The sequence below is a fragment of the Pocillopora verrucosa genome, chromosome 4 (assembly GCF_036669915.1).
Source record: "Pocillopora verrucosa isolate sample1 chromosome 4, ASM3666991v2, whole genome shotgun sequence".
Lineage (NCBI taxonomy): Eukaryota > Metazoa > Cnidaria > Anthozoa > Scleractinia > Pocilloporidae > Pocillopora > Pocillopora verrucosa.
In genome coordinates this window covers 25,181,872-25,207,053 of record NC_089315.1, presented here as the reverse complement: position 1 = coordinate 25,207,053, position 25,182 = coordinate 25,181,872, and the positions used below count along the sequence as shown (strand labels likewise).

The following is a 25,182-nucleotide window of genomic DNA, read 5'->3' as shown; positions in this document are numbered from 1 at the left end:
CAATTCAATAAATTTGCATTGCAGCCATCAATTTATAATTTGCTCTTGTCGCGCGGTTGTTAAGTAACTACAACGACATTAGAAATTTACAGAGTGCTGTTCTATTATGGAAAAAAAAAGAAAGGTTCTGGGGAAATTTAGATTGATTATTATGTTTTAGGGTTTATTTTGCATTGGCTAGGAAATGCATGCGAGTTAGAGAAAAGAAATGGTGCGATTCGTGACCCCAGTCAGATTGCAGGAATCACCAGGGATTTTCAAAGTGAATATCGTATACGCATTTATTCTGCATACTCTGTCTGCTGGTTCACAATATTTGGACCCTTGAAATACGGTTCGAGATCTCTAAGCGAAATCAATCCAGAAATCTCTCTAGAAAAAAGAGAGCCAGGTAAATTGACCGTAATAACGAAAGCTCGGTTGGAAAGTGTCTTTTCAGTGGCCTGCACTCGAAAAATTGCTAAGGCAAGACAACTTTCCGACCTGTCTATGCGATGTACCAGTATCGTAACAAATAAGAAATTTCGGAAAGTATATATATATATATTTTTTTTCAGTAATTGAACTATAAGTTTACTGTAAGGTTTGGCAGATTTTCTTTACTTGGGTCACGTATCCTGTCCAGTGCAAACGCATTCATGAACATATTCAGTCTGACAGATTTACTCAGTCAAGTCAATTAGGCTTGGGGGACTAGGCAACTAGGCAATTAGGCTCTCTGAAACCCAGTCAGGTATGGTTAATCGGAACAACCAGACACTCCTTGGCTCGTAACTAGCTAGGTCAACAAGTTGGAAAGTTCTTGAATTTTTGCGGTGCTTTTAATGTGCACGAAAATTAAAAGAGAAAGCAACCCATTTTTCTTGCGACTAAATTTGATACCACTCAACCATAGAATCGAAACGTTTCAACAAAGGAGAAAATAGAAAACCATTGGAGACAAAAGGCCCTGATTCCTTCATTCGTCCTCAGCCGTACTCTTACTACGCATGTTCAAACGAGCGAGCCTCAAGCTCTGTCAGGTTCGATCATCCGGAAGGAACAAACAAGCACGTACGTTAAGATAATTTGGATTTATTTATGACTGAGTTGATAATGTAAATTGACCACAGTAGAGAGTTTCAAAGCTGACGTTTCGAGTGTTAACCCTTCGTCAGAGCGAATCGCACTCGGCATAACTCTTACTACGCGTGCTCAAATTAGCTAGCTTGAAGCTCTGTCAGGTTCGATCACCTGGAACAAACAAACAAGCACGTATGTTGAGATAATTTGGTTTTATCTAATGAATTGATAATGCAAATTGGCTATGTTAGAGAGTTTCAAAGCTGACGTTTCGAGAGTTAACCATTTGTCGGAGCGAATCGTACTCGGCCGTACTCTTACTACGCATGCTCAAATTAGCTAGCTTGAAGCTCTCTCAGGTTCGTTCACCTGGAACAAACAAAGACGTATTTTAACATATATTACTTGGTTTTATTTATAACTGAGTTGATAATGTAAACTGGACACGTCAGAGAGTTTCAAAGCTGACTTTTCGAGTGTTAGCCCTCCGTCAAAGCGAATGGAAACACCTACCTAAGATTGTCTTATCCTGTTGAAAACTGAGGACGTCCAAATGAAGTATCGCAATGGTTGTCTTTATTTCCGGTTTTAAAAGAAACGCACTACCCTTAATTGTAACTCAATCGTAAGGAAGGTCTCTCCAACTGTCATCCAGCCTTCTTCAGAGACAGTCGTCCTTTCAAACAACCCTGAGTATAATTTTCCTGTTTCTCATCAAAACTGCGGAGGCAAAGTAAGTTACATGGGCTGGAGTGTCATTTGACGATAAGCACACGATTTAGGTATCAAATGTTTCAAGGGTCGATGTCAGCATTGTCGGATAGTAACTTTGTTTACTGAACACGTGTTTTCACGCAATTTCACGTGTAAAGTAGCTAATTGAGCGTGACCCTCGTGGTGAACACCAGCTGGATAACAACAAACACCAATACTAGCAACCTGTTTTCGTTCGAAGTCTGATGTTTTTATTAAAATAATAACCAAAGAAACTTTTTTACCCTAACGTAAGAAATTGAATTTCAAAACACTTTAACTAAAATGAGGAGAAAGGAACAAGCTGGGTACGATCAGAGGGTGTGAACTGTAATATTTTTTTTACATTTCAGTCTGCAATAGACTTAGTATTTCCACGGTTAACTTTTATTTTTCACTGAAATCTTAATTAAAGACTCGTCAGTTTACATCTCATCTACTTCTTGGTACCATTTTTATGTAAGGAATATGCTGGTCTAGATATGGACTCTAAACAACCTTATTTCGAAGCCTGAACAAGGAGCCTTCCCCACCCCCTTCCCTTCCTTTTAACCCTTCCTACCCTCCTTGTCCTCCTCGTCTCGCCTCATTTTCTTATGTTTGAAAGTTAGTTTCAAGCATAATTAGGACTGCGAACATGATCATACCAGTTATTCAAAATCAAAAATATCATAATGCACGTAACTATAATCCATGAAAACTTCTGCTTGCATTGTCCGCCATTGATCTAAACGGTTCACATTATTTATTACGAGATGTGAACAGTTTTCTGAGCGCGAAGTTCGAGGAAAACTTTGAGCTATCAATAGAAAACAAGAAGATCTAAACAATTTTGAACATTGATAGACTCATTTTCAATCAAAATACTATGCTATTCTTATTATTCTTATTAAACTACTACACGATAACTATTTATCTAAAATTTAGCAAAAGTAGACTCTTGTTAATCTTGGTGCGAAAGGTCTTTACGACTTGTCTGCTTTTATTTTACGGAATTCTACGATCACAAAGCTTTTCATGTGAAAGGGTTTTTCCTAAAATCTAAACAAGAACAGACAGAAAACGAACTATACTATCTCTTTGATTTTAACTTGATTGTTGAAAATGAAACAATTAGCAGTCAAATCGTGTAGGCCCAAATCGCGAGCGTATCTGTGCAATGACCTTTTAGCAGGTCGACGGAGCCTCTACACATAATGCAATTTTCAAAGAATTCAAAGTTTTGAGTCCTCAGAACAAGAATCCCCCACCCACGATGGAGGTATTATGACTATCATCCAAGCTGTGGTTTGACGTTGCTTTGACTCCCGATGGACGTGGAACATCAAACGACGATTGACCGTGTAGAGCCTCAACATCTTCTAAAGCTAGAGGAATAAATTGACAGAGGAAGTTTTCCTTGACAACAAAGACAACCGCATGTAATACGGACTAACAAACCTGAAAATCTAAGTATAAAACCGGCAGTACTACATAGACGCACAACCATCACGAGGTAAATGCATTTACACAAGCTTGTGTCATTTAATAAGATTACTAATATCAACAAAGGAACGCTTGCTACCATTCAGAGGGTAGTTCAGAGTATTTGCAGTGATTCTCCATACGTTACGCAAGTTATAGAAGTCTAACAGCTTGACAATTTACTTACCTTTACTTTTGCAGATAAAGTTAGATGGCTGGAAAAACAAAACCAGCAAGAATCCCACCAGAGTTAATACTCCAGGCGCCATTACAAACACATGGCGTACGTAGTTGCTAACCGCCCCATTTGAGCTGGTTCTAAATTGAATAGAGGAATTGAGGAGTTTACTAAATCGTGTATAACTTTAAAACTGTTGTTAAAATTTCAAATTGTCAAGGATGGCCTGGTCAAGCTGGTAAAGACAAACATGTTGAATATACTTTTCGAGTTTTAACAAATCGGCTGGTCATCTAAACGTTTTATATAGCATGTTTCTTGTTCCTTCCAAGGTACATTACAATAAAGATTTGATAGACCAACCTAAAATTCCTGTATACCAATGATAAGTACACCGCTTGAGATTCTGGCGATTACAGTGATAATGGAAAACACTGATCCACTGGTTTCCTGACAGGAAATCACGGTATTAACTCATTGATCTAAGATGGGAAACCAACATTGGTACTAACATTTACGTAATTTTTAACTCTTTACCCCCAGGCCTAAGACCAACAGGTCTTTAATTTCTCCTCCCAGTGTCACTGCTGAATCAAACATTTACGTCAAGAGAGAAAATGGTACATGATCGCCAATCAAAATGAAAGTCTTGATTTTCAGAAACATTCTCCTTGTTAGTTTTATGGTAAATTTATAGAGAGCACTCTGGAAAATATGCACACTGATCATGGTGTTAATCAAGTTTCGGAACTAGTCCGCGACTGAAACGGTTCTTTTTCAGTACCCTCTGTGACTGGCCTTGAAAACTCGCAACAATCTCCTAACCGATCAGATGTAACTCGGAGTTTCCCAAACTTCAGGCGATCGAACCGTATATTTACTATAAGAGAGTGTCTCTGTAAGAGCGGTCCGGTCGATTTTGCTTGAGACACGGATTTCGCTCGTTTCTCGTGTGTTGTAAGACATTCATGTACCTATACTAAAACCACAATCAGTTTGATCGGATCTCTTTATTTTTCAGAGTTTTACGGAAATTAAATTTCACTCGAGCGAAGGCTTGTCGTGACACTTTTCAAGACTTTAATTTCATACAACTTTGGAGGACAATTTACAAAAAACTACGGAACTCAGCAAAAAACAAATACCACAGCCATGCATATTAACTCTAACTTATCCATCGAGGCGACTTTCGTAACCATCACGTGTCAATCAAGGAAACAGGAAGACTTGAACAACACCTTATCGGTTCGCCTAAATCACACACGCCAAAACCGATCAAATTCAAGGTAAATTTTTGAAAAAGTGAGGCGTTCTTAACTGATCCAACTAACATAGCTAGGAAGTAGGTGCCATAGAAAAGGTAACTACAGAAAAAAACTTTGCGGCCCGACCTATACGAGAACTTTATAACTCCGTGAACCTACCTAATTTTCGGCAATCTCCAAGTTTGGCCGCCATTTTGAGGGACTTGTCAACATGAAGCGTAACCGATATAAATCAAGCAGGTAGATTTAAAACCGTCAGAAATACATACGAAAGCAATTCAAATGAACTTTACTTTCAATTCAAGCGGCAAAATGTGAAATTGTTCGTTAAACTTACCATCCCCATGCGACCATTTATTCCAACAATTCAACACTACAACTAGTGTTCGAATTCCCCTCGTCGATTCCACCGCAAGAAATAACCTGTGCCACCCAAGCTTCGACTCGAATGTGAAGTACGAATCAAGCAACATAACTGCTTCATCTTCGCGGCAATATCACGCTGGTATTTTGATTTTCCGATCGACAAGAACGGTGATCAGGAATCGATCGGTTTGTTTACCTCATAAACGTGACCGCTGACCAGCCGCGAAGTGAAAACAGCATAGCGCGGGGTGGGTTGGGTGGCGGGCTTATCGTCATAAGATATTCGAATACATGCTCAAAAAACTCTAGGACTATCAGTCTAAACAGTGAAGGCATGCTTAGTGGTATAGACAACTTTTATTTTATTCTCATAACTTTCTCCTTTAAATTAGAACTGGTATTAATTAAATAGAGTTATCAATATATTTTTTACCGGGGTACCCATATAACCTTTTTGCTTGTCATCAGTGGTATAAAATAAGGTGTTTTTTCCACCAGAACCTTTTTTTTATGCCCCATTGCACGGAATGAACACTATACTTAGAATGTTTGCTCTAAATAATTTTTTCTGTTCCCAAGACTGTATGCAAAGTGATAGAGATTTGATTCATTCCGCTGACATGTTCTTTTAAGTTATGGCGCGTGCAGGTTTTTTCTATCAAAAGTCGCGCATGCAACACACCGGAATTGAAAATTCGTCGTAAAATCGCACAAACCTTAGAATGAGTGTAAACAACTTTGACTTCTGGCGAGATTAAGTGGATTTTTCAAAGGACCCCCTGAGATTTTTTTCAGGACTATAACTGAGATTTGTTAATAACTATGATAATCGTCATCATTAGCAGACGGTGCTTTTTGCCCATTGTTGTCATCCTTATCGTTATCACGCCGGAAGAAGTATAAAGCCGGCATGTCGCCTTACCTAGCTACACAGAAAATTGTTCTCTCTTTTGCTCCCCTTGGATCCTGGAAACTGTTACTATTAAGACGATCAACAAGAAAGCCTTTATGATTATTGAAACTTTAGATTAACAGAATGTAAGAAAATTCGGTGGGGAGAGTTTTTCGCGTATCTTATAATCTGAACCATAGTTTTAAATAAAACAAATAACACTTAATTAAATTTACCTTAGTTGTCTCGTGATTAAAAGTGGCGTTTCTGGGGACCGTAGATTCTTTTCTGATTCTTCTTGTCTCAGCCAAGACTCACTATCATCAACTTTTTTCTTGTGCTTCTTACGGCATGGGACACAGAGAGCTGAGGTAAGCGATTGCAAATTTCTCAGTTAAAGTAAAGCCCAGTAGCATCTATCAGGAATTAAAAACCGACATGCACTGTTTACTTTTATTGTTCTTAATCAAATAAGGGGTGTTTTAGTCTGCAAATTTAATCATACTGGTTAATGAGAATCATACAAACTGAGGAAAACTGACCGCAAATAATTGTGAACCGTACGCATGAGTAAGTATATTGCGTTGTCAGGTGATTTGATCTCTTCTTACAAAAACATTATTGATTATCAACCGAGCAATATTGTACATATTTCCATCTGTAATTAAAAGCACTTACACATAGATCTATTTTTTTTCAACGTGATGTGCACTTAAGTACCTTTCATCTAATAAAGAATTTCTTCTCTTTTCGAGCAGATATGTCACGTGACAAAAAATAGATAACAGAAAATGTTACTGAAGACTACCTGATTCAACTGGAATAATAACTCCAAACAGCTTTTGAATGTTCTGAGACATACGCAAGGAAATTATATCTCTGCCTTGGATACGCTTCCTGACACCATCATGGTCAGGATACTGACATGTTACCTTTGCACTTCTCCAAAACTTCCCCAGAGTGTGGCGATGCCTATAGCAAATTCACATTTTTTTTGTTTATCCTCCTGAGCGAAGTGAAATAGGCCAATCTTTGCCAAGATTTGCTCATTTTCACTTAAAAACCTCTTTAAACAGGTGGCAGCTTATCAAATGATGTTTTACTTCGTCATTGCATTCAGACAGTCGTACCAAACCACTTAAGCCACACGATGAACCAAAGTTTTTTCCATCTTTGCTATTCAAAAAGGAGTCCTAATGAACGACTTCTTCCTGTACTTGTAATTGCTTCCAACGCGATACAAGTTCGGGAGATCTAAAGTAACTCACTATAACTTTGTATATTCGATACGATTTCAATTTCCGCGTCAAAGGAGAAGCCTATTGTAATTCGTGAGTGGTCAGTGGTTACGCTCGTGAGGTAAAGAATGGGTTTGTGACTTTCTCACTCAATTGAAGACTCGCGTCACTCTTATGAAATGGTTGAACGGAATACAGACTTCGAGCAGTCTCTCATTTTTCTTAAAGATAGTGAGGTCACGCGTATCCTGTGAGCATAGAGAAGCCGCGAGACGCGAGACTCGTATCTCGCGTCTTTGCCGCTCCACGCTCTCAGAGTTGGGCAAAGACAAGACACGTTATTTCCGGTGCGATACAAGAGGTTCAATGGTTATCTCGATTATCTAAACACATTTATTTACGTGGTAAAGATTTGTTTTTAAATCTATGAACTGATGCTATTCCTATTTGGAACGAAATGTATTTGAAATAAAAAAGAATACTAAGTAAAATAAAAGTTGTCTGCAACACGAAGCATGCCTTCGCATTAAGGCTGAGAATCCTAATGTTTATCATGATACTTTAATGCATATGTTCAAATGTTCCCAAAAATCTTCTGATAATCTGCCCGCACCCACCCTCACCCCGCCCCTCGCCACTGAACCGTACTGTTTTCACTCAGCAGCTGGTCAGCGGTCACGTCTATGAGGTAAACTAACCGATCGATTCTGATCACCGTTCTTGTCGATCGGAAAATCAAAATACCAGCGTGATATTGCCGCGAAAATGAAGCAGTTATGTTATTTGATTCGTACTTCACATTCGAGTCGAAGCTTGGGTGGCACAGGCTATTTCTTGCGGTGGAATCGACGAGGGGAATTCAGAGAGTTGTAGTGTTTGAATTGTTGGAAGAAATGGTCGCATGGGGATGGTAAGTTTAACGAACAATTTCACATTTTGCCGCCTAAATTGAATGTAAAGTTCATTTGAATTGCTTTCGTATGTATTTCTGACGGTTTTAAATCTACCTGCTTGATTTATATCGGTTACGCTTCATGTTGACAAGTCCCTCAAAATGGCGGCCAAACTTGGAGATTGCCGAAAATTAGGTAGGTTCACGGAGTTATAAAGTTCTCGTATAGGTCGGGCCGCAAAGTTTTTTTCTGTAGTTACCTTTTCTATGGCACCTACTTCCTAGCTATGTTAGTTGGATCAGTTAAGAACGCCTCACTTTTTCAAAAATTTACCTTGAATTTGATCGGTTTTGGCGTGTGTGATTTAGGCGAACCGATAAGGTGTTGTTCAAGTCTTCCTGTTTCCTTGATTGACACGTGATGGTTACGAAAGTCGCCTCGATGGATAAGTTAGAGTTAATATGCATGGCTGTGGTATTTGTTTTTTGCTGAGTTCCGTAGTTTTTTGTAAATTGTCCTCCAAAGTTGTATGAAATTAAAGTCTTGAAAAGTGTCACGACAAGCCTTCGCTCGAGTGAAATTTAATTTCCGTAAAACTCTGAAAAATAAAGAGATCCGATCAAACTGATTGTGGTTTTAGTATAGGTACATGAATGTCTTACAACACACGAGAAACGAGCGAAATCCGTGTCTCAAGCAAAATCGACCGGACCGCTCTTACAGAGACACTCTCTTAAATTCCCATTAGCTCCTTGTAAGAGTTTTATTTCGTTCTGACAAAGAGTTGGGATGAGTATGGATTTTGTTTTGCAACATTCAAAAGAAATTCCACGTCATTTCAATTTCAAAAATGGCTGGTTGGAAATGCACTGTAACTAAACTGATCAGACTTTTGCGACTAAGTCTTTCTTCGAAACCATTAAAACTTGTTTTGAAACACCAACCTTATTTTCCCCTATCAGCTCAGTGATGAATACCAGTGCCATGACGTACATAATCGACAGACCACTTCCTATCATAACCACTGGTGCATAAGTTGATTGTCTGGTGGAGAAGGTTTGAAAGTAGCTCCAAACAGCGCCACCCATCACTAATAAGCTTGGCAGAAGGTAGCTCCACTATGATGTACATATCAATGAAAGTATGAAAGTTACTAAGACTAATTTAACAAATAAAGTTGTTCTTGGTTCTGTAACAAGCAAGAAACAAAGAAAAGGTTTGAGGATCGTTTGAGGAATCGAACTTCTGACTACCTTTACTTGAGAAAAGATGGCTCATTTGTCCATTAAGTTAAATAAAGCCATTGAGATGATCGTTGATTTATTGCCCCTCTCAGCCAATCATTATCAACGAGTAGATAAGCCGACGTTTGGCGCAATCAATGCATTTCCACTATCACAAAGGTGGAGTGACCAGCTAGAAGAAGCTGTTAATCTAGGTCTTACCTTACTTCCAATTTTCCTTTTCAGTTTCTTACACGTTGAACTCGCTAGAGAGCCACTGGTTAAGAGGACGAGTGGAAAATAAGCGGTAGCTGCCTGATTCAGGACAAAAGTAGGATGAGATTATTATAATTATGAAAGAGTTTGAAAACAACTGAGCACTTCAGATTGAACTATACCTTGGGGAATGATAATCTCTCTGTGAGGAATAGCGGTAAATAGCTGTATACAGAGTCCTGCGCAAGGCGTGTACATGTAAAGATAATGGCTACCTAAAAATTAAAACACGAGAAAAACATCACAGGGAGTCGACTAAATCAACAAACAAGGATAGTTGGAAACACGAGGGTTTACCATGTACACGTTTGGATCTTTTAGGCATTTTTGGATTCCTTTTGGACGTCTTCCCTCAGATGTAGAACTTGTCGATTGAACAGGGAGACCATGAAGATCAGGGTTATCCGCTGAACTTAACGAATTATTAGTGCCATCGCAACCTTCTATTCTTTCGATTTTTCTGACGTGCCGTTTTGGAAAATCTTGCGTACTTTCATCCAGAATCGTTTTGTTGTCATGCGTGTGATCGAGATTTAATCCATGTCGTTCTGTTTCGTTCATTGACGGCATTTCCAGAAATCCAGAAGGATCGAAAGTCACAGACTTTTTTTGCTTCCTAATTGATGTTCCACAAAGGCTTTTCTTCTTATCATCATCACCTCCATCATCTTCAAATCCAGAGTTAGAGAGACCAAATTTACAATCATCCGGAAAAAGGACCATTCCATGTTTTCTTTGCTTAAATACGGTACAAAAAGATGTCTTGGGGGCCGCGCTGTTGGTCATTTTCCACATATCTTTATCAGTAATGTTTTTGATCTCTTCTTGCCTGGCATTCCACGACTCTTCATCAGTTGCATGATCATCGTCTATACCGTCCATTGTAACTTGGTTTTCCATGGCACCAAAACATTTTGGTTGTTCGTGCTCTTCGTGTTGTAGTCTCAACAGGATGTCGTCAAAATCAAGCGTTCGTAGACTCTTCTTGCGTTCACTATCAAAATGCTGTACTTCTAGATCAGTTTTCCCGTCGGCAAACATAGCAACAGCAAACTTCTGCAGAAGACTTCGTTTTCTGACACGCACTTCATGGCTTTTGGTTTCTCCACATCCGTCCATCTCATTTTGATGTTCTTCATATTCAGTTGAAGCCATAACCATGTTAGTAAACTTAAAAGCAAGACTGGTCCGTCTAGAATCTTGAGCAAAAAAAACAAAAAAACAAAACAAGCAATTAACGAACGTCTGTTTTTTCTGTCTCAGGGCTCAACGATAGAACTAAATCATGTCACCTTTAGGAACGTCTTAACTCTTTGTCGGATCAACTATTAACATTTATTCCCTCAAAATGATCTCAATAATATTTTTATAACACGGGATATCTGGACTTCTTCTCGTTAAGTTTTTGTTCTACTTCTTTTCCCGTTGGAACTTGTAAGTGAAAACTCTGAGTAACCCAAGCTAAGCTAAAGGTTTTGCGCTGCGCTGGAAAAAAAGTTATAGTAAAGTTGTCCAAAAAGACGATCCTTAGAAGGCTAGGTTGACGGATGAAATTCTTTGCCCCATCTTAGCCATCCACTTGGCTGGTTCTTCGAAGTAAAACTCGAGCTACTAACGTAGTCGACATCTAGCTTCTTAGCGGAATGCAGTCTAGAAATAATTGAAGAGAGCTTGAGGGTTGGATATCCTTACTGTGACCACTAATCTTAATCTCCAGTTGACATGCCCTTCTGAACTAGATATTTTGCTTTAAAGAGGACGTTGTCTAAACATTTCTAGATTGGACCACCTGTATCAAACTTGTGTAATGCCTGCACACAGTCATGGTTAATAGATTCTCAAAAATACCGAGTCAACAATACAATAGATATTAAGAAGCTCCATGCAAAAATAGGACCTATTCCCCTTAAGATGAGGACGAGTGGCGTTTTTTGGCATCTTTGTTTGATGTGGGAGAGGACTTTACATCTGCAATTTTAATAGAAACAACGACGGTTTTTAAAATAATACACCACAGTACATATCCATAGACTTACTTGCATTGTCGGGTTCAAACTCTTCAATGAATTTTCCAGGAGCTTTCTGCAAAATAACGGGAAAGTGGCCAGAGTGAATTATGGATTGCTCTAGATAATGTGTAGACCGTACCTCTTTCCCTCTGGTCACGCAATGTAACTTCAAGACCCGTTCAGATTAATACACCTCTTGTAGATAAATCAAATGAAGAACGAAGAAGCAATCGCACAAGCGCGCCGCTATTAGCTCCATGGTGTTGTCTGCTTTCCGAACGCAAAAATAAGCTTTTGTATGACTATTATTTGAAAAGGAAATATCTTTTTTGCTTCCTTTCTCACCGTAAGATCTGTTGTGACGCTTTCTTTACTCTGACATTTTTGAGGTTCCTTTGTACCAATGTGGAAGATGGCTGCAAAGAAGAGTCCTGTTCCAGTCGCAATCCACGAGAGGTACTGTTTAGAAAAGAATTAATCAACTAGCATCTTAACCCTTTAACTCCTAGAAATGATTAACTTGTAACCTCTCCCTGTAGTAAACATACATTCACCGGCCAACAGCTGATGAGAATAGTCGTACTTATCAGATAGATGTTTTTATCTTGATCCAACACTAAATTCTGAAAATTAATTTATAAGGAAATGCAAAGCAGCTCCAGGAGAGAATTGACAGTCAGATCTTGAAAGTGGCAAGGTTCGGGACAAAAAAAAAATATTTTTAATGCCAGCAGAGATGTGTGGAAAGAGGCTGAAAGGCTGCCATGCAGCGCAGGGAGAGAAAACCAAATTTCTCCAACCCGTTTTTTAATTGCGTTAATTATTATTTCATTGTATTGAGCCTCCGCCTGTTTGTCAAAGCATATTGTAGCATAGAACTATTAACGCATTTATTTACCACAAAATCTGGAAGGCTCTCAGGTCCCAGAGTATCGGTATTGTCTTGTCCGAAAAGGCCCCAGGCGATCACGTATAGGTAAATACCACTTAGGAAGCTGAACATTGTCCTTTTGAACATGAAAAAGAGAAGAATAAGAAAAATTGCTTTTAGATATCGCGTTTGTCATTCCTACAAGATAAGTTAGTAAAAAACGGCCTCAGAGTGTCCGTGCTTGAGTTGGGTTATATAAAAGTTATACAAGTAATTTATACAAGTATATTTAAAACAAATACGATTGCCGTATGAACTATGTGTCTTAAAAAAAGTCTCTTGAAGCAAACTTCATGGCACTAAGAGCTGTACATTCTCGACGGATTATATTGTGTGGATGACGACGTACACTAGACGTCTATCCTCCAGTAGATCTTTGGTAAGAGCCAAACAAAATGGGTGAACAGTTAAGGGTAACTCAATATAATACTATAAACATAGCAAACCTGATGGCGCTGAGATCTGTTAGTTCTTCAACCGACACAGCTGAAGCTGAAGAAACACATGTTATACAGTGAGTACAAGAAACCGTAATAGACGATCGGAAGCCAAGTTTGATGACTTCCACTACAGAGAATGCAACGGTTGACGCAGAGAGGAACTACGATTCCCATAAATACCGTTGCCATAAGATGCCAAAATTTTCGCATTCCAATTTTCTGTGAAAGAACGGGTACTTTAACCATATCACCGAGGTAACCAGAGATTACTGAAGTCAAAGCGTCTACAATTTGTCCAATGAGTATTATAAGTCCAGTGTCCGCAGCTGAAAGTTCCATTACTTCCATGAAAAATAAGAGACCAAATGAAAACATGCGCTTGCAAAGGTCATTGAATATACTTCCCGCTGCACACAGAAACATTTCTCTTGTACGCATTGTAAAAGCGAGTCTCCTTGGTCTAAACACGCCACACTCTCTTTCCCCCGCTTAAACCTGCTTCGATTCTATGGGAAGCCTATTTGCACCACTTTTATATGGGTGTGTGGGTGTGTGACGTTCCCACTTGATAAGGAAATCATGCACCAATCACAGCTCGCTTTTTGTTTTCGAGATCTCCTAACCCAGCCCTCACAATATTTACTCTGACTAAAACGAATCAAGCTTGAAACACATTAAGTTAATCTTTTGCGTTATTTTAAAACCTAGAAACTGTAACTGAGTGCTTCTTTCCTTGGCGGTTTTAATGACTTTTTAAGATAGATAATGTTTGGTTTCTCCATTGAAAATCACAGTAGATCGTGAAAGACCACAGAAACTTAATTTGATTTCTGGTGCAATTCGTATCCACAGAAAATTTTTTGTTCTTATTACACACACAATAAATTGACCTTCCTTAGAGGAACTCGTTAAACCATAGATTGACGCTAGAACTTGGTTATAGTTTATTATTCTTGACAGTCATCAAGTTGATAAAGATCGAGGTTAATGATAAGTAGACTAATTATTGCAATTTACGTAATTAAAAGGAAGTTGATTGAGTCGCGTTCACCGCCACCTCCCGTGGCCTACATTTGGCCGATTATTAAGTAGTGCTTTTAGAACACTGACATTGAAAATGAGTTTAGTATCTGACTCTTTGAAAGAAGAAATATGAACTGAAAAATCTCCTTCGAACAAGGAATTATCGTTACTTGAATATCCAAGTAAAATGTTTATATAGCCAGTGAACTGACCCTAAGTAACTGAAAGTGCAGAAACTAAAATGTTCACCATAATTAAAGGCTCAACCGCGATTGATTTTGGCTGGTTTTGAGCCATTGATACAAATGAGAATAATTTAGAGTTGTTGATTGCAAAAGCAATTATTTGAAGTGAAATGCAGTTTCAAACCATTTGTTCACTTTCAACTTTCTTTCACATGCTGGCATTTTAATCTCAAGCAGGTAATTGCACTATTGTTAGACAAGGCAGTTCTATTCGGGCAACCTTTGTCTGAGGTCTCCTTCAGTAAAGATACTGCCGTCTCAGAACTCAAACATCCCGTAACCATTAACATATCTCTACCATAACCTTGTGTATGGTCTGTGCGACAAAACCCACGCATATTATATTTCTGGAAAGAAATTCTAATTTTGTGCCCTCAGAAAAAGAATGAATCGCAGCGATGGAAGAGTTTTGGAAAGCATACAACAATATATGAAATAACATTCCAAACCTACTTTCAAAAGCAGAGGAATTAGAACAAAAAGCAGAGAAAGTCTTTGCGTGGCTAAACGATATCTTGCGTAAAAGAATAAATTTTTGTGACCATTCGCTTGGAGAGGAGTTTGTATATTCAATCATTCTGCGTAATTATCATTATGCTACACAGACATGTGAATTTAGATATATATCAACGTTGTTACCTTTAGGAATACAACCAAACAGAATACTTCAGACGCCATTGTTGATACATTTTGCACATAGTTGCCAACAGCCTCGTTTGAGCTAATTTGAATCGAGAGCAGGAAATTGGTACATCAGAATATAGTAAATTTAAAAAAGTTCAAAGCAGTAGTAAAAAAAAATTGTAATTGTGTCTCGCGTCAAGAGGGCATTTTTCTGTGCAAAGTGAACATAAAATCGAATTCATTTTTGGAGTCTTCATAAATTCAATAAATTTGCATCGTAGCCATCAATTCTTAATTTGAGTAATGACGAAACTAAAAGAGACTCTTGTCGCGCGGTTGTTACGTAACTACACCAACATTAGAAATTTACAGAGTGCTGTTCTATTATGGAAAAAAAGAAAGGTTTAGGGGAAGTTTCGATTGATTATTTTGTTTTAGTGTTTACTTTGCATTATCTAGGAAATGGATGTGATTAAAAGAAAAAAATGGTGTGATTCGTGACCCCAGTCAGACTGCAGGAATCATCAGGGATTTTCGAAGTGAATGTAATATGCGCATTTATTCTGCATAGTCTGTCTGCTGGTTGACAATATTTGGACCCTTGAAATACGGTTCGAGATCTTTAAGCGAAATCACTCTAGAAATCTCTCTAGAAAAAAGAGTGCCATGTAAATTGACCGTTAAAACGAAAGCTCGTTTGGAAAGTGTCTTTTCAGTGGCCTGCACTCGAAAGATTGCTTAGGTAAGACAACTTTCCGAGCTATCTGTGAAACGTACCAGTGTTATAACAAATAAGAAATGTCGTAAAGTATGTTTGTTTCCAGTAATTGAGCTGTAAGTTTACTGTAAGTTTTAGCAGATTTTCTTTCCTTGGGTCACGTATCCTGTCCTGTGTAAACGCATTCATGAACATATTAAGTCTGACAGATTTACTCAATCAAGTCAATTAGGCTTGAGGAACTAGGCAACTAGGCAATTAGGCTCTCTGAAACCCAGTCAGGTATGGTGAATTGGAAAAACCACACACTTCTCAGCTGGGAAGGTCAACAAGTTGGAAAGTTCTTGAATTTTTGCGGTGTTTTTAATGTCTACGTACATTAAAAGAGAAAGCAACTCATTTTTCTTGCGCCTAATTTTGATACCACTCAGCCATAGAATCGAAACGTTTCAACAGAGGAAAAAGGTGGAAAACCATCGGAGATAAAAGGCCCAGACTCTCTTATTCGCACTTGGCCGCACTCTTACTACGCATGCTCAAACTAGCTAGCTTGAAGCTCTGTCGGGTTCGATCACCTGGAACAAACAAACGTATGTTAAGATAATTTGGTTTTATCTATAACTGAGTTGATGATGTAAACTGGCCACATTAGAGAGTTTCAAAGCTGACGTTTCGAGTGTTAACCCTTCGTCAAAGCGAATCGTACTCTGCCGTACTCTTACTACACATGTTCAAATCAGCTAGCTTGAAGCTCTCTCAGGTTCGTTCGCCTGGAACAAACAAACACGTATGTTCACATATATTACTTGCTTTTATTTATAACTGTGTTGATAATGTAAATTGGCCACGTTAGAGAGTTTCAAAGCTGACCTTTCAAGTGTTAGCCCTTCTTTAGAGCGAATGGAAACACGTATCTAAGAATGTGTTGAAAACTAAGGACTTACCAAATGAAGTATCGCAATGATTGTATTTTTTTTTAGTGTTATAAGGAACGCAATACCCTTAATTGTCAGGAGGGTCTCTCCAGCTACCTTTCAGCCTTCTTCATAGGCAGTCGTCCTTTTAAAGATCCTTGAATATAATTTTCCTGTTTATCAAACAAAACATGCGGAGGTAGAGTAAGTTATACGGGCTTGAGTGTTATTTCACGATAAGCACACGATTTAGGTATCAAATGTTTCAATGGTCGATGTCAGCATTGTTGGATAGTGACTTTTTGTTCACTGAACGCATGTTGCCAGGCAATTTCACGTGTAAATTAGCCAATTTAGCGTGACCCTTTTGGTGAACACCAGCTGAATAATAACCAACACCAATAGTAACAACCTGTCTTCGTTCGAAGTCTGATGTTTCAATTAAAAAACTGACCAAAGAAACTTTTTACCCTAACGCAAGAAATTGAATTTCAAAACACTTTAACCACGAATAAGGAGAAAGGAACAAGCTGGGTACGATCAGAGGTTGTCAACTGTAATATTTTTTCTTACATTTCAGTCTGCAATGGACTTAGTTTTTCTTCGGTTAACTTTTACTTTTCACTTAAATCTTAATTAAGGACAGTTTATTTTTCCATCTTATTCTTGTTACACTTTTCAGGTAAGGAATACGCTGGTCTAGATATTGACTCTAAACAACCTTATTTAGGAGCCTGAACAAGGAGCCTTCCTCTCTCTTCCCCTCACCCTCCCTGTCCTCCCTGCTCTCCCTACCCTCCCTACCCTCCCGGCCCTCCCTACCCTCCCTACCCTTCCTACCCTCCCGGCCCACCCTACCCTCCCTTCCCTCCCTACCTTCCCTACCCTCCTGTCCTTCGGCTCATTTTCTCATGGTTGAAAATTAGTTTCAGGCATAATTAAGACTGCGAACATGACCACACTAGTTCTTCAAAACCAAGAATGTCCTAATACACGAAGCTATAGTCTGTGAAAACTTTTGCTCGTCAGCGATTGATCTAAACGGTTCACATTATTTGTTCCGAGATGTGAACAGTTTTCCAAGCAAAGTTTGAGCTATCAATAGAAAAGAAGAAAATCTAAAAAATATTGAACATCGAAAGACTCATTTTCAATTAAGATAATACACTATTATTATTACTAAACATACAAGATCACTATTTATCTAAAATTTTGGATAGGCGGACTCTTGTTCATCTCGGTGCGAGAAGTTATTACGACTTATCTCCTTTTATTTTACGGAATTCTACGATCGCAAAACTTTTCATGAGAAAGAGTTTTTCCTAAAATCTAAACAAGAACAGATAGAAATGAACTTTACAATCTCTTAAAATGAAACAGTTATGAGTCGTATAGGCCGAAACCGTGGGCGTGTCTGTGCAATGACCTCTTAGTGGGTCGACAGAACCTCCACACATAATGCAATTTTCAAAGAATTCAAAGTTTTGAGTCCTCAGAACAAGAATCCACCACCACGATGGAGGTATTGTGAATATCATCCAAGTTGTGGTTTGACGTTGCTATGACTCCCGATGGACATTGGTTGACTTGAACATCAAACGACGATTGGCCGTGTAGGGTCTCAACATCTTCTGAAACTAGAAGAAAAAATTGACAGAAGAAGTTTTCGTTGACAACAAAGACAACCACCTGCAATACTGACTAACAAACCTGAAGCTCTAAGTTTAACACCGTCTTATTAACTGAGCGTGGCACTACTACATAGACGCACACCTAACACGAGGTAAATGCATTTACACAGGCTTGTATTATTTGGTAAGATTACTACTTTACACAAAAGAACGCTTAACATCATTGCGTCAGAGGGTAATTCAGAGTATTTGCAGTTATTCTCCATACGTTACCCAAGTTATAGAAGTCTAACAGCTTGACAATGTACTTACCTTCACTTTTGCAGATAAAGTTAGATGGTTGGAAAAACAAAACCAGCAAGAATCCCACCAGGGTTAATACTCCAGGCGCCATTACAAACACATGCCGTAAGTAGTTGCTAACCGCCTCATTTGAGCTGGTTCTAAATTGAATAAAGGAATTGAGGAGTTTACTAAATCGTGCATAATTTTAAAACAGTCATTACTATTTCAAATAGTCAAGGATGGCCTGGTCAAGCTGGTAAAGACAAACCTGCTGAATATACGTTTCGAGTTTTAACAAATCGGCTGGTCATCTAAACGCTTTAAATACCATGTTTCTTGTTCCTTCTAGGGTAAATTACAAGAAAGATTTGATAGACCAACCTTTCTTCTGGATAAAATTCCTGTATACCAATGATAAGTACACCGCCTGAGATTCTGGCGAGTACAATGATAATGGAAAACACTGATCCACTGGTTTCCTGACAGGAAATCACCGTATTAAATCATTGATCTCAGATGGGAAACCAACACTAGTACTATTATTAACGTAATTTTTAACTCCTTACCCCTAAGACCAACAGGTCTAATTTCTCCTCACACTGTCACTACTGAATTAAACATGTACGTCAAGAGAGAAAAAGGCAAATGATGGCCAATCAAAATAAAGGTCTTGATTGTTAGAAAAGTTTTCCTTACTAGTATCATGGTAAATTTATAAGAGCACTATAAAAAATATGCACACTAATCATGGTTTTAATCAAGTTTTGAAACTATTCCGCGAATGAAACGGTTCTTTTTCATTTTTAACTTGCAACAATCTCTCAACCGATCAGATGTAACTCAAAATTTCCCAAACCTCAGGCAGTCTAACTGTATTTCACTTCAAATTCTCAGTAGCTGCTTGTGAGATTTTATTTCGTTCTGACAGAGTTGTGATTAGGTTGGATTTTTTTTTGCGACATTAAGAAGACTTTTCATGTCATTTCAATTTCAAAAATGGCTGGTTGGAAATGCACTGTAACTGAACTGATCAGATTTTGCGACTTAGCCTTTCCTCGAAACCATTCAAACTTGTTTCAAAACACTAACCCTATTTTCCCCGATCACCTCGGTGATGAAGACCAGTGCCATGACGTACATAATGGACAGACCACTTCCCATCATAACCACAGGTGCATAAGTTGATTGTCTGGTGGAGAGGGTTTGAAAATAGCTCCAAACAGCGCCACCCATCACTAATAAGCTTGCCAGAAGGTAGCTCCGCTATGATGTGCATATCAACGACAGTATGAAAGTTACTAAGACTAATTAAACAAATAAATTTGTTCTGGGTTCTGTAACAAGCAAGACACAAAGAAAATATCTGAGAATCATTTGAGGAATCGAACTTCTGACTATCGTAACTTGAGAAAAGATGGTTTATTTGTCGAGTTAAGTTAAATAAAGCCATTGAGATGATCGATGATTTATTGCCTGTCCCTCTCAGTGAATCATTATCATCAACAAGTAGATAAGCCGACGTTTGGTGCAATCAATGTATCTCCCCTATCACAAAAGTGGAGTGACCAGCCAGAAGAAGTTGTTAATCTAGATCTTACCTTACTTCCAATTTTCCTTTTCAGTTTCTTACACGTTGAACTCGCTAGAGAGCCACTGGTTAGGAGGACGAGTGGAAAATAAGCGGTAGCTGCCTGATTCAGGACAAAAATACGATGAGATTACAAGATTATCAATAAGTTTGAAAACAACCGAGCACATCAAATTGAACTATACCTTGGGGAATGATAATCTCTCTGTGAGGAATAGCGGTAAATATCTGTATACAGAGTCCTGCGCAAGGCGTGTACATGTCGAGATAACGGCTACCTGAAAATTAAAACACGCGAAAAACATCACAGGGAGTCAACTAAATCAACAAACAAGGATACTTGGAAACACAAGGGTTTACCATGTACACGTTTGGATCTTTTAGCCAGTGTTTGATTCCTTTTGGACGTCTTCCCTCAGATGTAGAACTTGTCGATTGAACAGGGAGACCATGAAGATCAGGGTTATTCGCTGAAGTTAACGAATTATTTGTGTCATCGCAACCTTCTATTCTTTCGATTTTTCTGACGTGCTGTTTTGGAAAATCTTGCGTACTTTCATCCAGACTCGTTTTGTTGTTAGACGTGTGATCGAGATTAAACCTCTGTCGTTCTGTTCCGTTCATTGACGGCATTTGCAGAAACCCAGAAGGATCGAAAGTCACAGACTTTCTTTCCTTCCTAACTGATGTACCGCAAATGCTTTCCTTCCTATCATCATCACCTCCATCATCTTCAAATCCAGAGTTAGAGAGACCAAATTTACAATCATCCGGAAAAAGCACCATTCCATGTTTTCTTTGCCTAAATACGGTACAAAAAGATGTCTTGGGGGCCGCGCTGTTGGTCATTTTCCACATATCTTTATCAGTAGTGTTTTTGATCTCTTCTTGCCTGGCGTTCCACGACTCTTCATCAGTTGCATGATGATCGTCTATACCGTTCAATGTATCTTGGTTTTCCATGGCACCAACACATATTGGTTGTTTGTGCTCTTCGTGTTGTAATCTCAATAGGATGTCGTCAAAATCAAGCGTTCGTAGACTCTTCTTGCGTTCACTATCAAGATGCTGTACTTCTAGATCAGTTTTCCCGTCGGCAAACATAGCAACAGCAAACTTCTGCAGAAGACTTCGTTTCCTGATACGCAATTCACCGCTTTTGGTTTCTCCACATCCGTTCATCTCACTTCGATATTCTTCATATTCAGTTGAAGCCATAACCATGTTAGTAGACTTAAAAGCAAGACTGGTCCGTCTAGAATCTTGAGAAAAAAACAAAACAAGGAATTAACGAACGTCTAATCTTCTAATCACTAATCTTAATCTCCAATTGATATGCGCTTCTGAACTAGATATTTTGCTTTAAAGAGGACGTTGTCTAAACATTTCAAGCAAAATTGGTGCTGTCTTTAGATAGGACCACCTGTATCAAACTTGTGGCATGCCTGCACACAGTCATGGCTAATAGATTCTCAAAAATAACGAGGCAACAATATCCTAGATATTAAGGAGCTCCATGCAAAAATAAGACCTATCTCCCTTGAGATAAAGACGAGTAGCGTTTTTCATTTTTGCAGTTCAGTTTGATGTAGGAGAGGACGTTAGATATGCAATTTTAATAGAAACAACGACGGCTTTTAAAATAATACACCAAAGTACATATCCATAGACTTACTTGCATTTTCGGGTCCAAACTCTTCAATGCATTTTCCAGGAGCTTTCTGCTGAATTAACGGGAACGTGGCCAGAGTAAATTACGGATTGCTTTAAATAATGTGTAGACCATACCTCTATCCCTCTGGTCACGCTATGTAACTTCAAGACCCGTTCAGATTAATAGACCTCTTGTAGATAAATCAAATGAAGAACGAAGAAACAATCGTGCAAGCGCGCCTCTATTAGTTCCATGGTGTTGTCTGTCCTCCTAACACAAAAATTAGCTTTTGCATGACCTTTATTTGAAACGGAAATATCTTTTTTGCTTCCTGTCTTACCGTAAGATCCGTTGTGGCGCTTTCTCTACTCTGACATTTTTGAGGTTCCCTTGTACCAATGTGGAAGATGGCTGCAAAGAAGAGTCCTGTTCCAGTAGTAAACCACGAGAGGTGCTGTTTAGAAAAGAATTAATCAACTAGCATCTTAACCCTTTAACTCCCAGAAATGATTAACTTGTAACCTCTCCCTGTAGTAAATATACATTCTCCAGCTAATGAGAAAACTCATACTTATCAGAAAGAAGTTTTTATCTTGATCTAACACTAAATTCTGAAAATTAATTCACAAGGAAATGCAAAGCAGCTTCAGGAGAGAATTGACAGTCAGCTCTTGAAAGTTGCAAGGTTAAGGACAAAAAAGTTGCAAGGTTAAGGACAAAAAAAGAGATTTTTAATGCCTGCAGAGATGTGTGGAAGGAGGCTAAAAGGCTGACAGGCAGCGTAGGGAGAGAAAACCAAATTTCTCCAACCCGGTTTTTAATTGCGTTTTTTTTTTTTTTAATTTCATTGTATCGAGCTTCCACCTGTTTGTCAAAGGATATCGTAGAATAGAACTATCAACGAAGCTGTTGCTTACCACAAAATCTAGAAGGCTCTGGGGTCCCAGAGTATCGCTATTGTCTTGTCCGAAAAGGCCCCAGGCGATCACGTATATGTAAATACCACTAAGGAAGCTGAACATTGTCCTTTTGAACAAGAAAAAGAGAAGAATATGGAAAATTGTTCTTAGAACAAGTGATTAAAACAAAGATGTTTAAATTAAATACGATTACCGTATGAACTATGTGTCTTAAAAAAAGTCTCTTGAAGCAAACTTCATGGCACTAATGTACATTCTCGACGGATTCAGTTACAGTTGTAATAAAGAAAATTTATCTCAACAGTGCTCAAACAAATGTTGTACACCGAGATCAAGAAGATGTACTAGACAATTGGAAGCCACCCACTATGATTTCTATTAAAAAAAATACAGCGGTGAAAGAAAAAAGGAATGATAATTCTCATTAAAACTGTTATCAAAAGGTGCCAAGATTTTTGCCCGCCAGGATTCTTTGAAAGAAAAATTTTAACTGAAAAATTAAGCTGCCGGCAGACGTCTTTGAATAAATTTCCTACTGCGCACAGTAGCTGTTCTCTTGTCTGCATTAGTTGGATAAAGATTCAACATAATTATCTTGAATCATGTACAAGTTAACTTGATGCTGTGCTTAATTAAATGCAACCTCAAAAGTAAATCCCTGCGTAATTGACCGCTTGAAACTTCATAGGTCCTAGAATTGAAGCAATTGACACGAAACCGGAAGCCTCACACAGGAATACAAGTTGCAGTCCATTATGGCCAGTAAAGTCAATCAACGGCTGAATGTATGATAGAAACTGATGAATCTGTACGAAACTTAATTTCACATGTGTGTGAGCAAATAAAATGGAGGTCTGAGCAGACTTGCGCATAGGTAGAAGGTTTTTCATTAAATTATTGTTATTTCTTATGACTTTTACGAAGCAAGAAGCAATGTTACTTTAGGCAACCGATTTACGCTTCCATTAGTGTTGCAATGAAAAGTAACTTCAGGAGAGACTGATTATGAAATAAAAAAAATTTGCGTCATCATCTGATTAGAAAAATTATCACATAATGACGTGCTTCCGTTTTATTATACATCAAAGGTAATCTGTTTGTTTTAGGTGATAAAAACGCAAAATTGTGCGGATGGCGACCTAAACTATGCGTCTGTCCTCCAGTAGATATTTGGTAAGAGCCAAACAAAATGGGTGAACAGTTTACTTTAATTTAATATAATACTTTTCAAAATAGCAAACCTGATGGCGCTGAGATCTGTTAGTTCTTCAGCCGACACAGCTGAAGTTGTGATGAAAGCCAGGTGATTTATCTCCACCACGCTGAAACACAGGTTATACAGTGAGTACAAGAAACCGTAATAGACGGTGGGAAGCCAAGTTTGATGACTTCCACTACAGAGAATGCAACGGTTGACGCAGAGAGGAACTACGATTCCCATAAATACCGTTGCCACAAGATGCCAAGATTTTCGCATTCCAATTTTCCGTGAAAGAAAGGGTACTTTAACCATATCGCCGAGGTAACCGGAGATTACTGAAGTCAACCCGTCTACAATTTGTCCAATGAGTATTATAAGTCCAGTGTCTGCAGCTGAAAGTTCCACTACCTCCATGAAAAACAGAATAGCAAATGAAAACATCCACTTGCAAAGGTCATTGAATATACTTCCCGCTGCACACAGTAACATTTCTCTTGTGCGCATTGTAAAATCGAGTCTCCTTGGTTTGGACACGCACACTCTCTCTCTCTCCCTCACTTAAGAATGCTTCGATTCTATGGGAGGCCGATTTCTTCCACTTTTATATGGGTGTGTGATGAATGGTCAGTATATCTGCCAAGAAAAACTGATGATTGATGATAAGTAGACTAATTATTGAAATTTCCATGATTGAAAGGACGTTGATTGAGAAACATTGATGTTCAAGGCCACCTCCCATGACCTACATTTGGCCGATTATTAAGTAGTGCTTTTAAAACATTGAGATTGGAAATGAGTTTACCATCTCTTTGGAAGAAGAAATATGAACTGAATAACAACCTTCGAACAAGGAGTCATCGTTACTTGGATATCCAAGTACCATGCATATGTTTATATAGTCAGTGAACTGACCCTACGTAATTGAAAGTGCAGAAACTAAAATGTTCACCATAATTACAGGCTCAAACGCGACTGATTTTGGCTTGTTTTGAGTCATTGATCCAAATTAGAATAATTTAGAGTTGTGGATTGAAAAAGCAATTATTTGAAGTAAAATGCAGTTTCAAACTATCTGTTCACTTTCAACTTTCTTTCATATGCTGGCAATTTACTCTCAAGCAAGTAATTGCACTAGTTCTTTCTTGAAAGAAAATTTTTAGACAAGGTAGTTCTATTCGAGCAACCATTGTCTGAGGTCTCCATCAGTAAAAATACTGCCGTCTCAGAACTAAAACATCCCGTAACCATCAACGTAACTGTACCATAACCTTGTGTATGGTTTATGCCACAAAACCCACGCATATCATATATCTGAAAATAAATTATTAGAATAGTTTTTTGTCATCAGAAAACGAATGTACCGCAGCGACGGAAGAGTTTTGGTTTGCA

General features: G+C 38.4%; 2 protein-coding genes, 1 long non-coding RNA gene and 1 pseudogene across 3 annotated transcripts; 1 reads left to right on the top strand and 3 right to left on the bottom strand.

The window, feature by feature from the left end:
* Positions 1-2,722: 2,722 nt before the first annotated feature.
* LOC131774677 (uncharacterized) lies at positions 2,723-13,344 on the bottom strand (annotated as a pseudogene).
* Positions 13,345-17,430: 4,086 nt separating this feature from the next.
* Positions 17,431-21,213, bottom strand: LOC136280263 (uncharacterized). Its single transcript, XM_066165240.1, has 7 exons — positions 20,379-21,213; positions 20,204-20,296; positions 20,029-20,121; positions 19,520-19,693; positions 18,812-18,909; positions 18,458-18,588; positions 17,431-18,151 (listed from the first exon to the last, which is right to left on the bottom strand). The coding sequence occupies exons 1-7, from the start codon at positions 21,198-21,200 to the stop codon at positions 17,991-17,993; spliced, it is 1,572 nt and encodes a 523-aa protein (XP_066021337.1). The 5' UTR covers positions 21,201-21,213; the 3' UTR covers positions 17,431-17,990.
* On the top strand, positions 17,462-19,139 carry LOC136280264 (uncharacterized). Its single transcript, XR_010717207.1, has 3 exons — positions 17,462-18,297; positions 18,472-18,553; positions 18,780-19,139. It is a non-coding gene; the product is annotated as an uncharacterized lncRNA (long non-coding RNA).
* Positions 21,214-21,655: 442 nt separating the features above from the next.
* On the bottom strand, positions 21,656-24,297 carry LOC136280394 (major facilitator superfamily domain-containing protein 12-like). Its single transcript, XM_066165408.1, has 4 exons — positions 23,834-24,297; positions 22,590-22,698; positions 22,013-22,126; positions 21,656-21,739 (listed from the first exon to the last, which is right to left on the bottom strand). Exons 1-4 carry the CDS (start codon positions 24,295-24,297, stop codon positions 21,656-21,658), a joined length of 771 nt encoding a protein of 256 aa, XP_066021505.1.
* Positions 24,298-25,182: the final 885 nt, after the last annotated feature.

What these genes read in the sequence shown, in the direction of transcription:
- LOC136280394 (XM_066165408.1), bottom strand. Translation starts at nt 24,297, where the DNA reads ATGCGCACAAGAGAAATGTTACTGTGTGCAGCGGGAAGTATATTCAAT. An exon ending in ACAGATCTCAGCGCCATCAG is followed by an intron (nt 22,699 to 23,833) that starts GTTTGCTATTTT and finishes CTTGTTCAAAAG; the next exon opens with GACAATGTTCAGCTTCCTTA. An exon ending in AGAGCCTTCTAGATTTTGTG is followed by an intron (nt 22,127 to 22,589) that starts GTAAGCAACAGC and finishes TTTTCTAAACAG; the next exon opens with CACCTCTCGTGGTTTACTAC.
- LOC136280263 (XM_066165240.1), bottom strand. Translation starts at nt 21,200, where the DNA reads ATGAACGGATGTGGAGAAACCAAAAGCGGTGAATTGCGTATCAGGAAA. An exon ending in AAGATCCAAACGTGTACATG is followed by an intron (nt 20,297 to 20,378) that starts GTAAACCCTTGT and finishes TTTAATTTTCAG; the next exon opens with GTAGCCGTTATCTCGACATG. An exon ending in AAAGGAAAATTGGAAGTAAG is followed by an intron (nt 19,694 to 20,028) that starts GTAAGATCTAGA and finishes TGCACATCATAG; the next exon opens with CGGAGCTACCTTCTGGCAAG.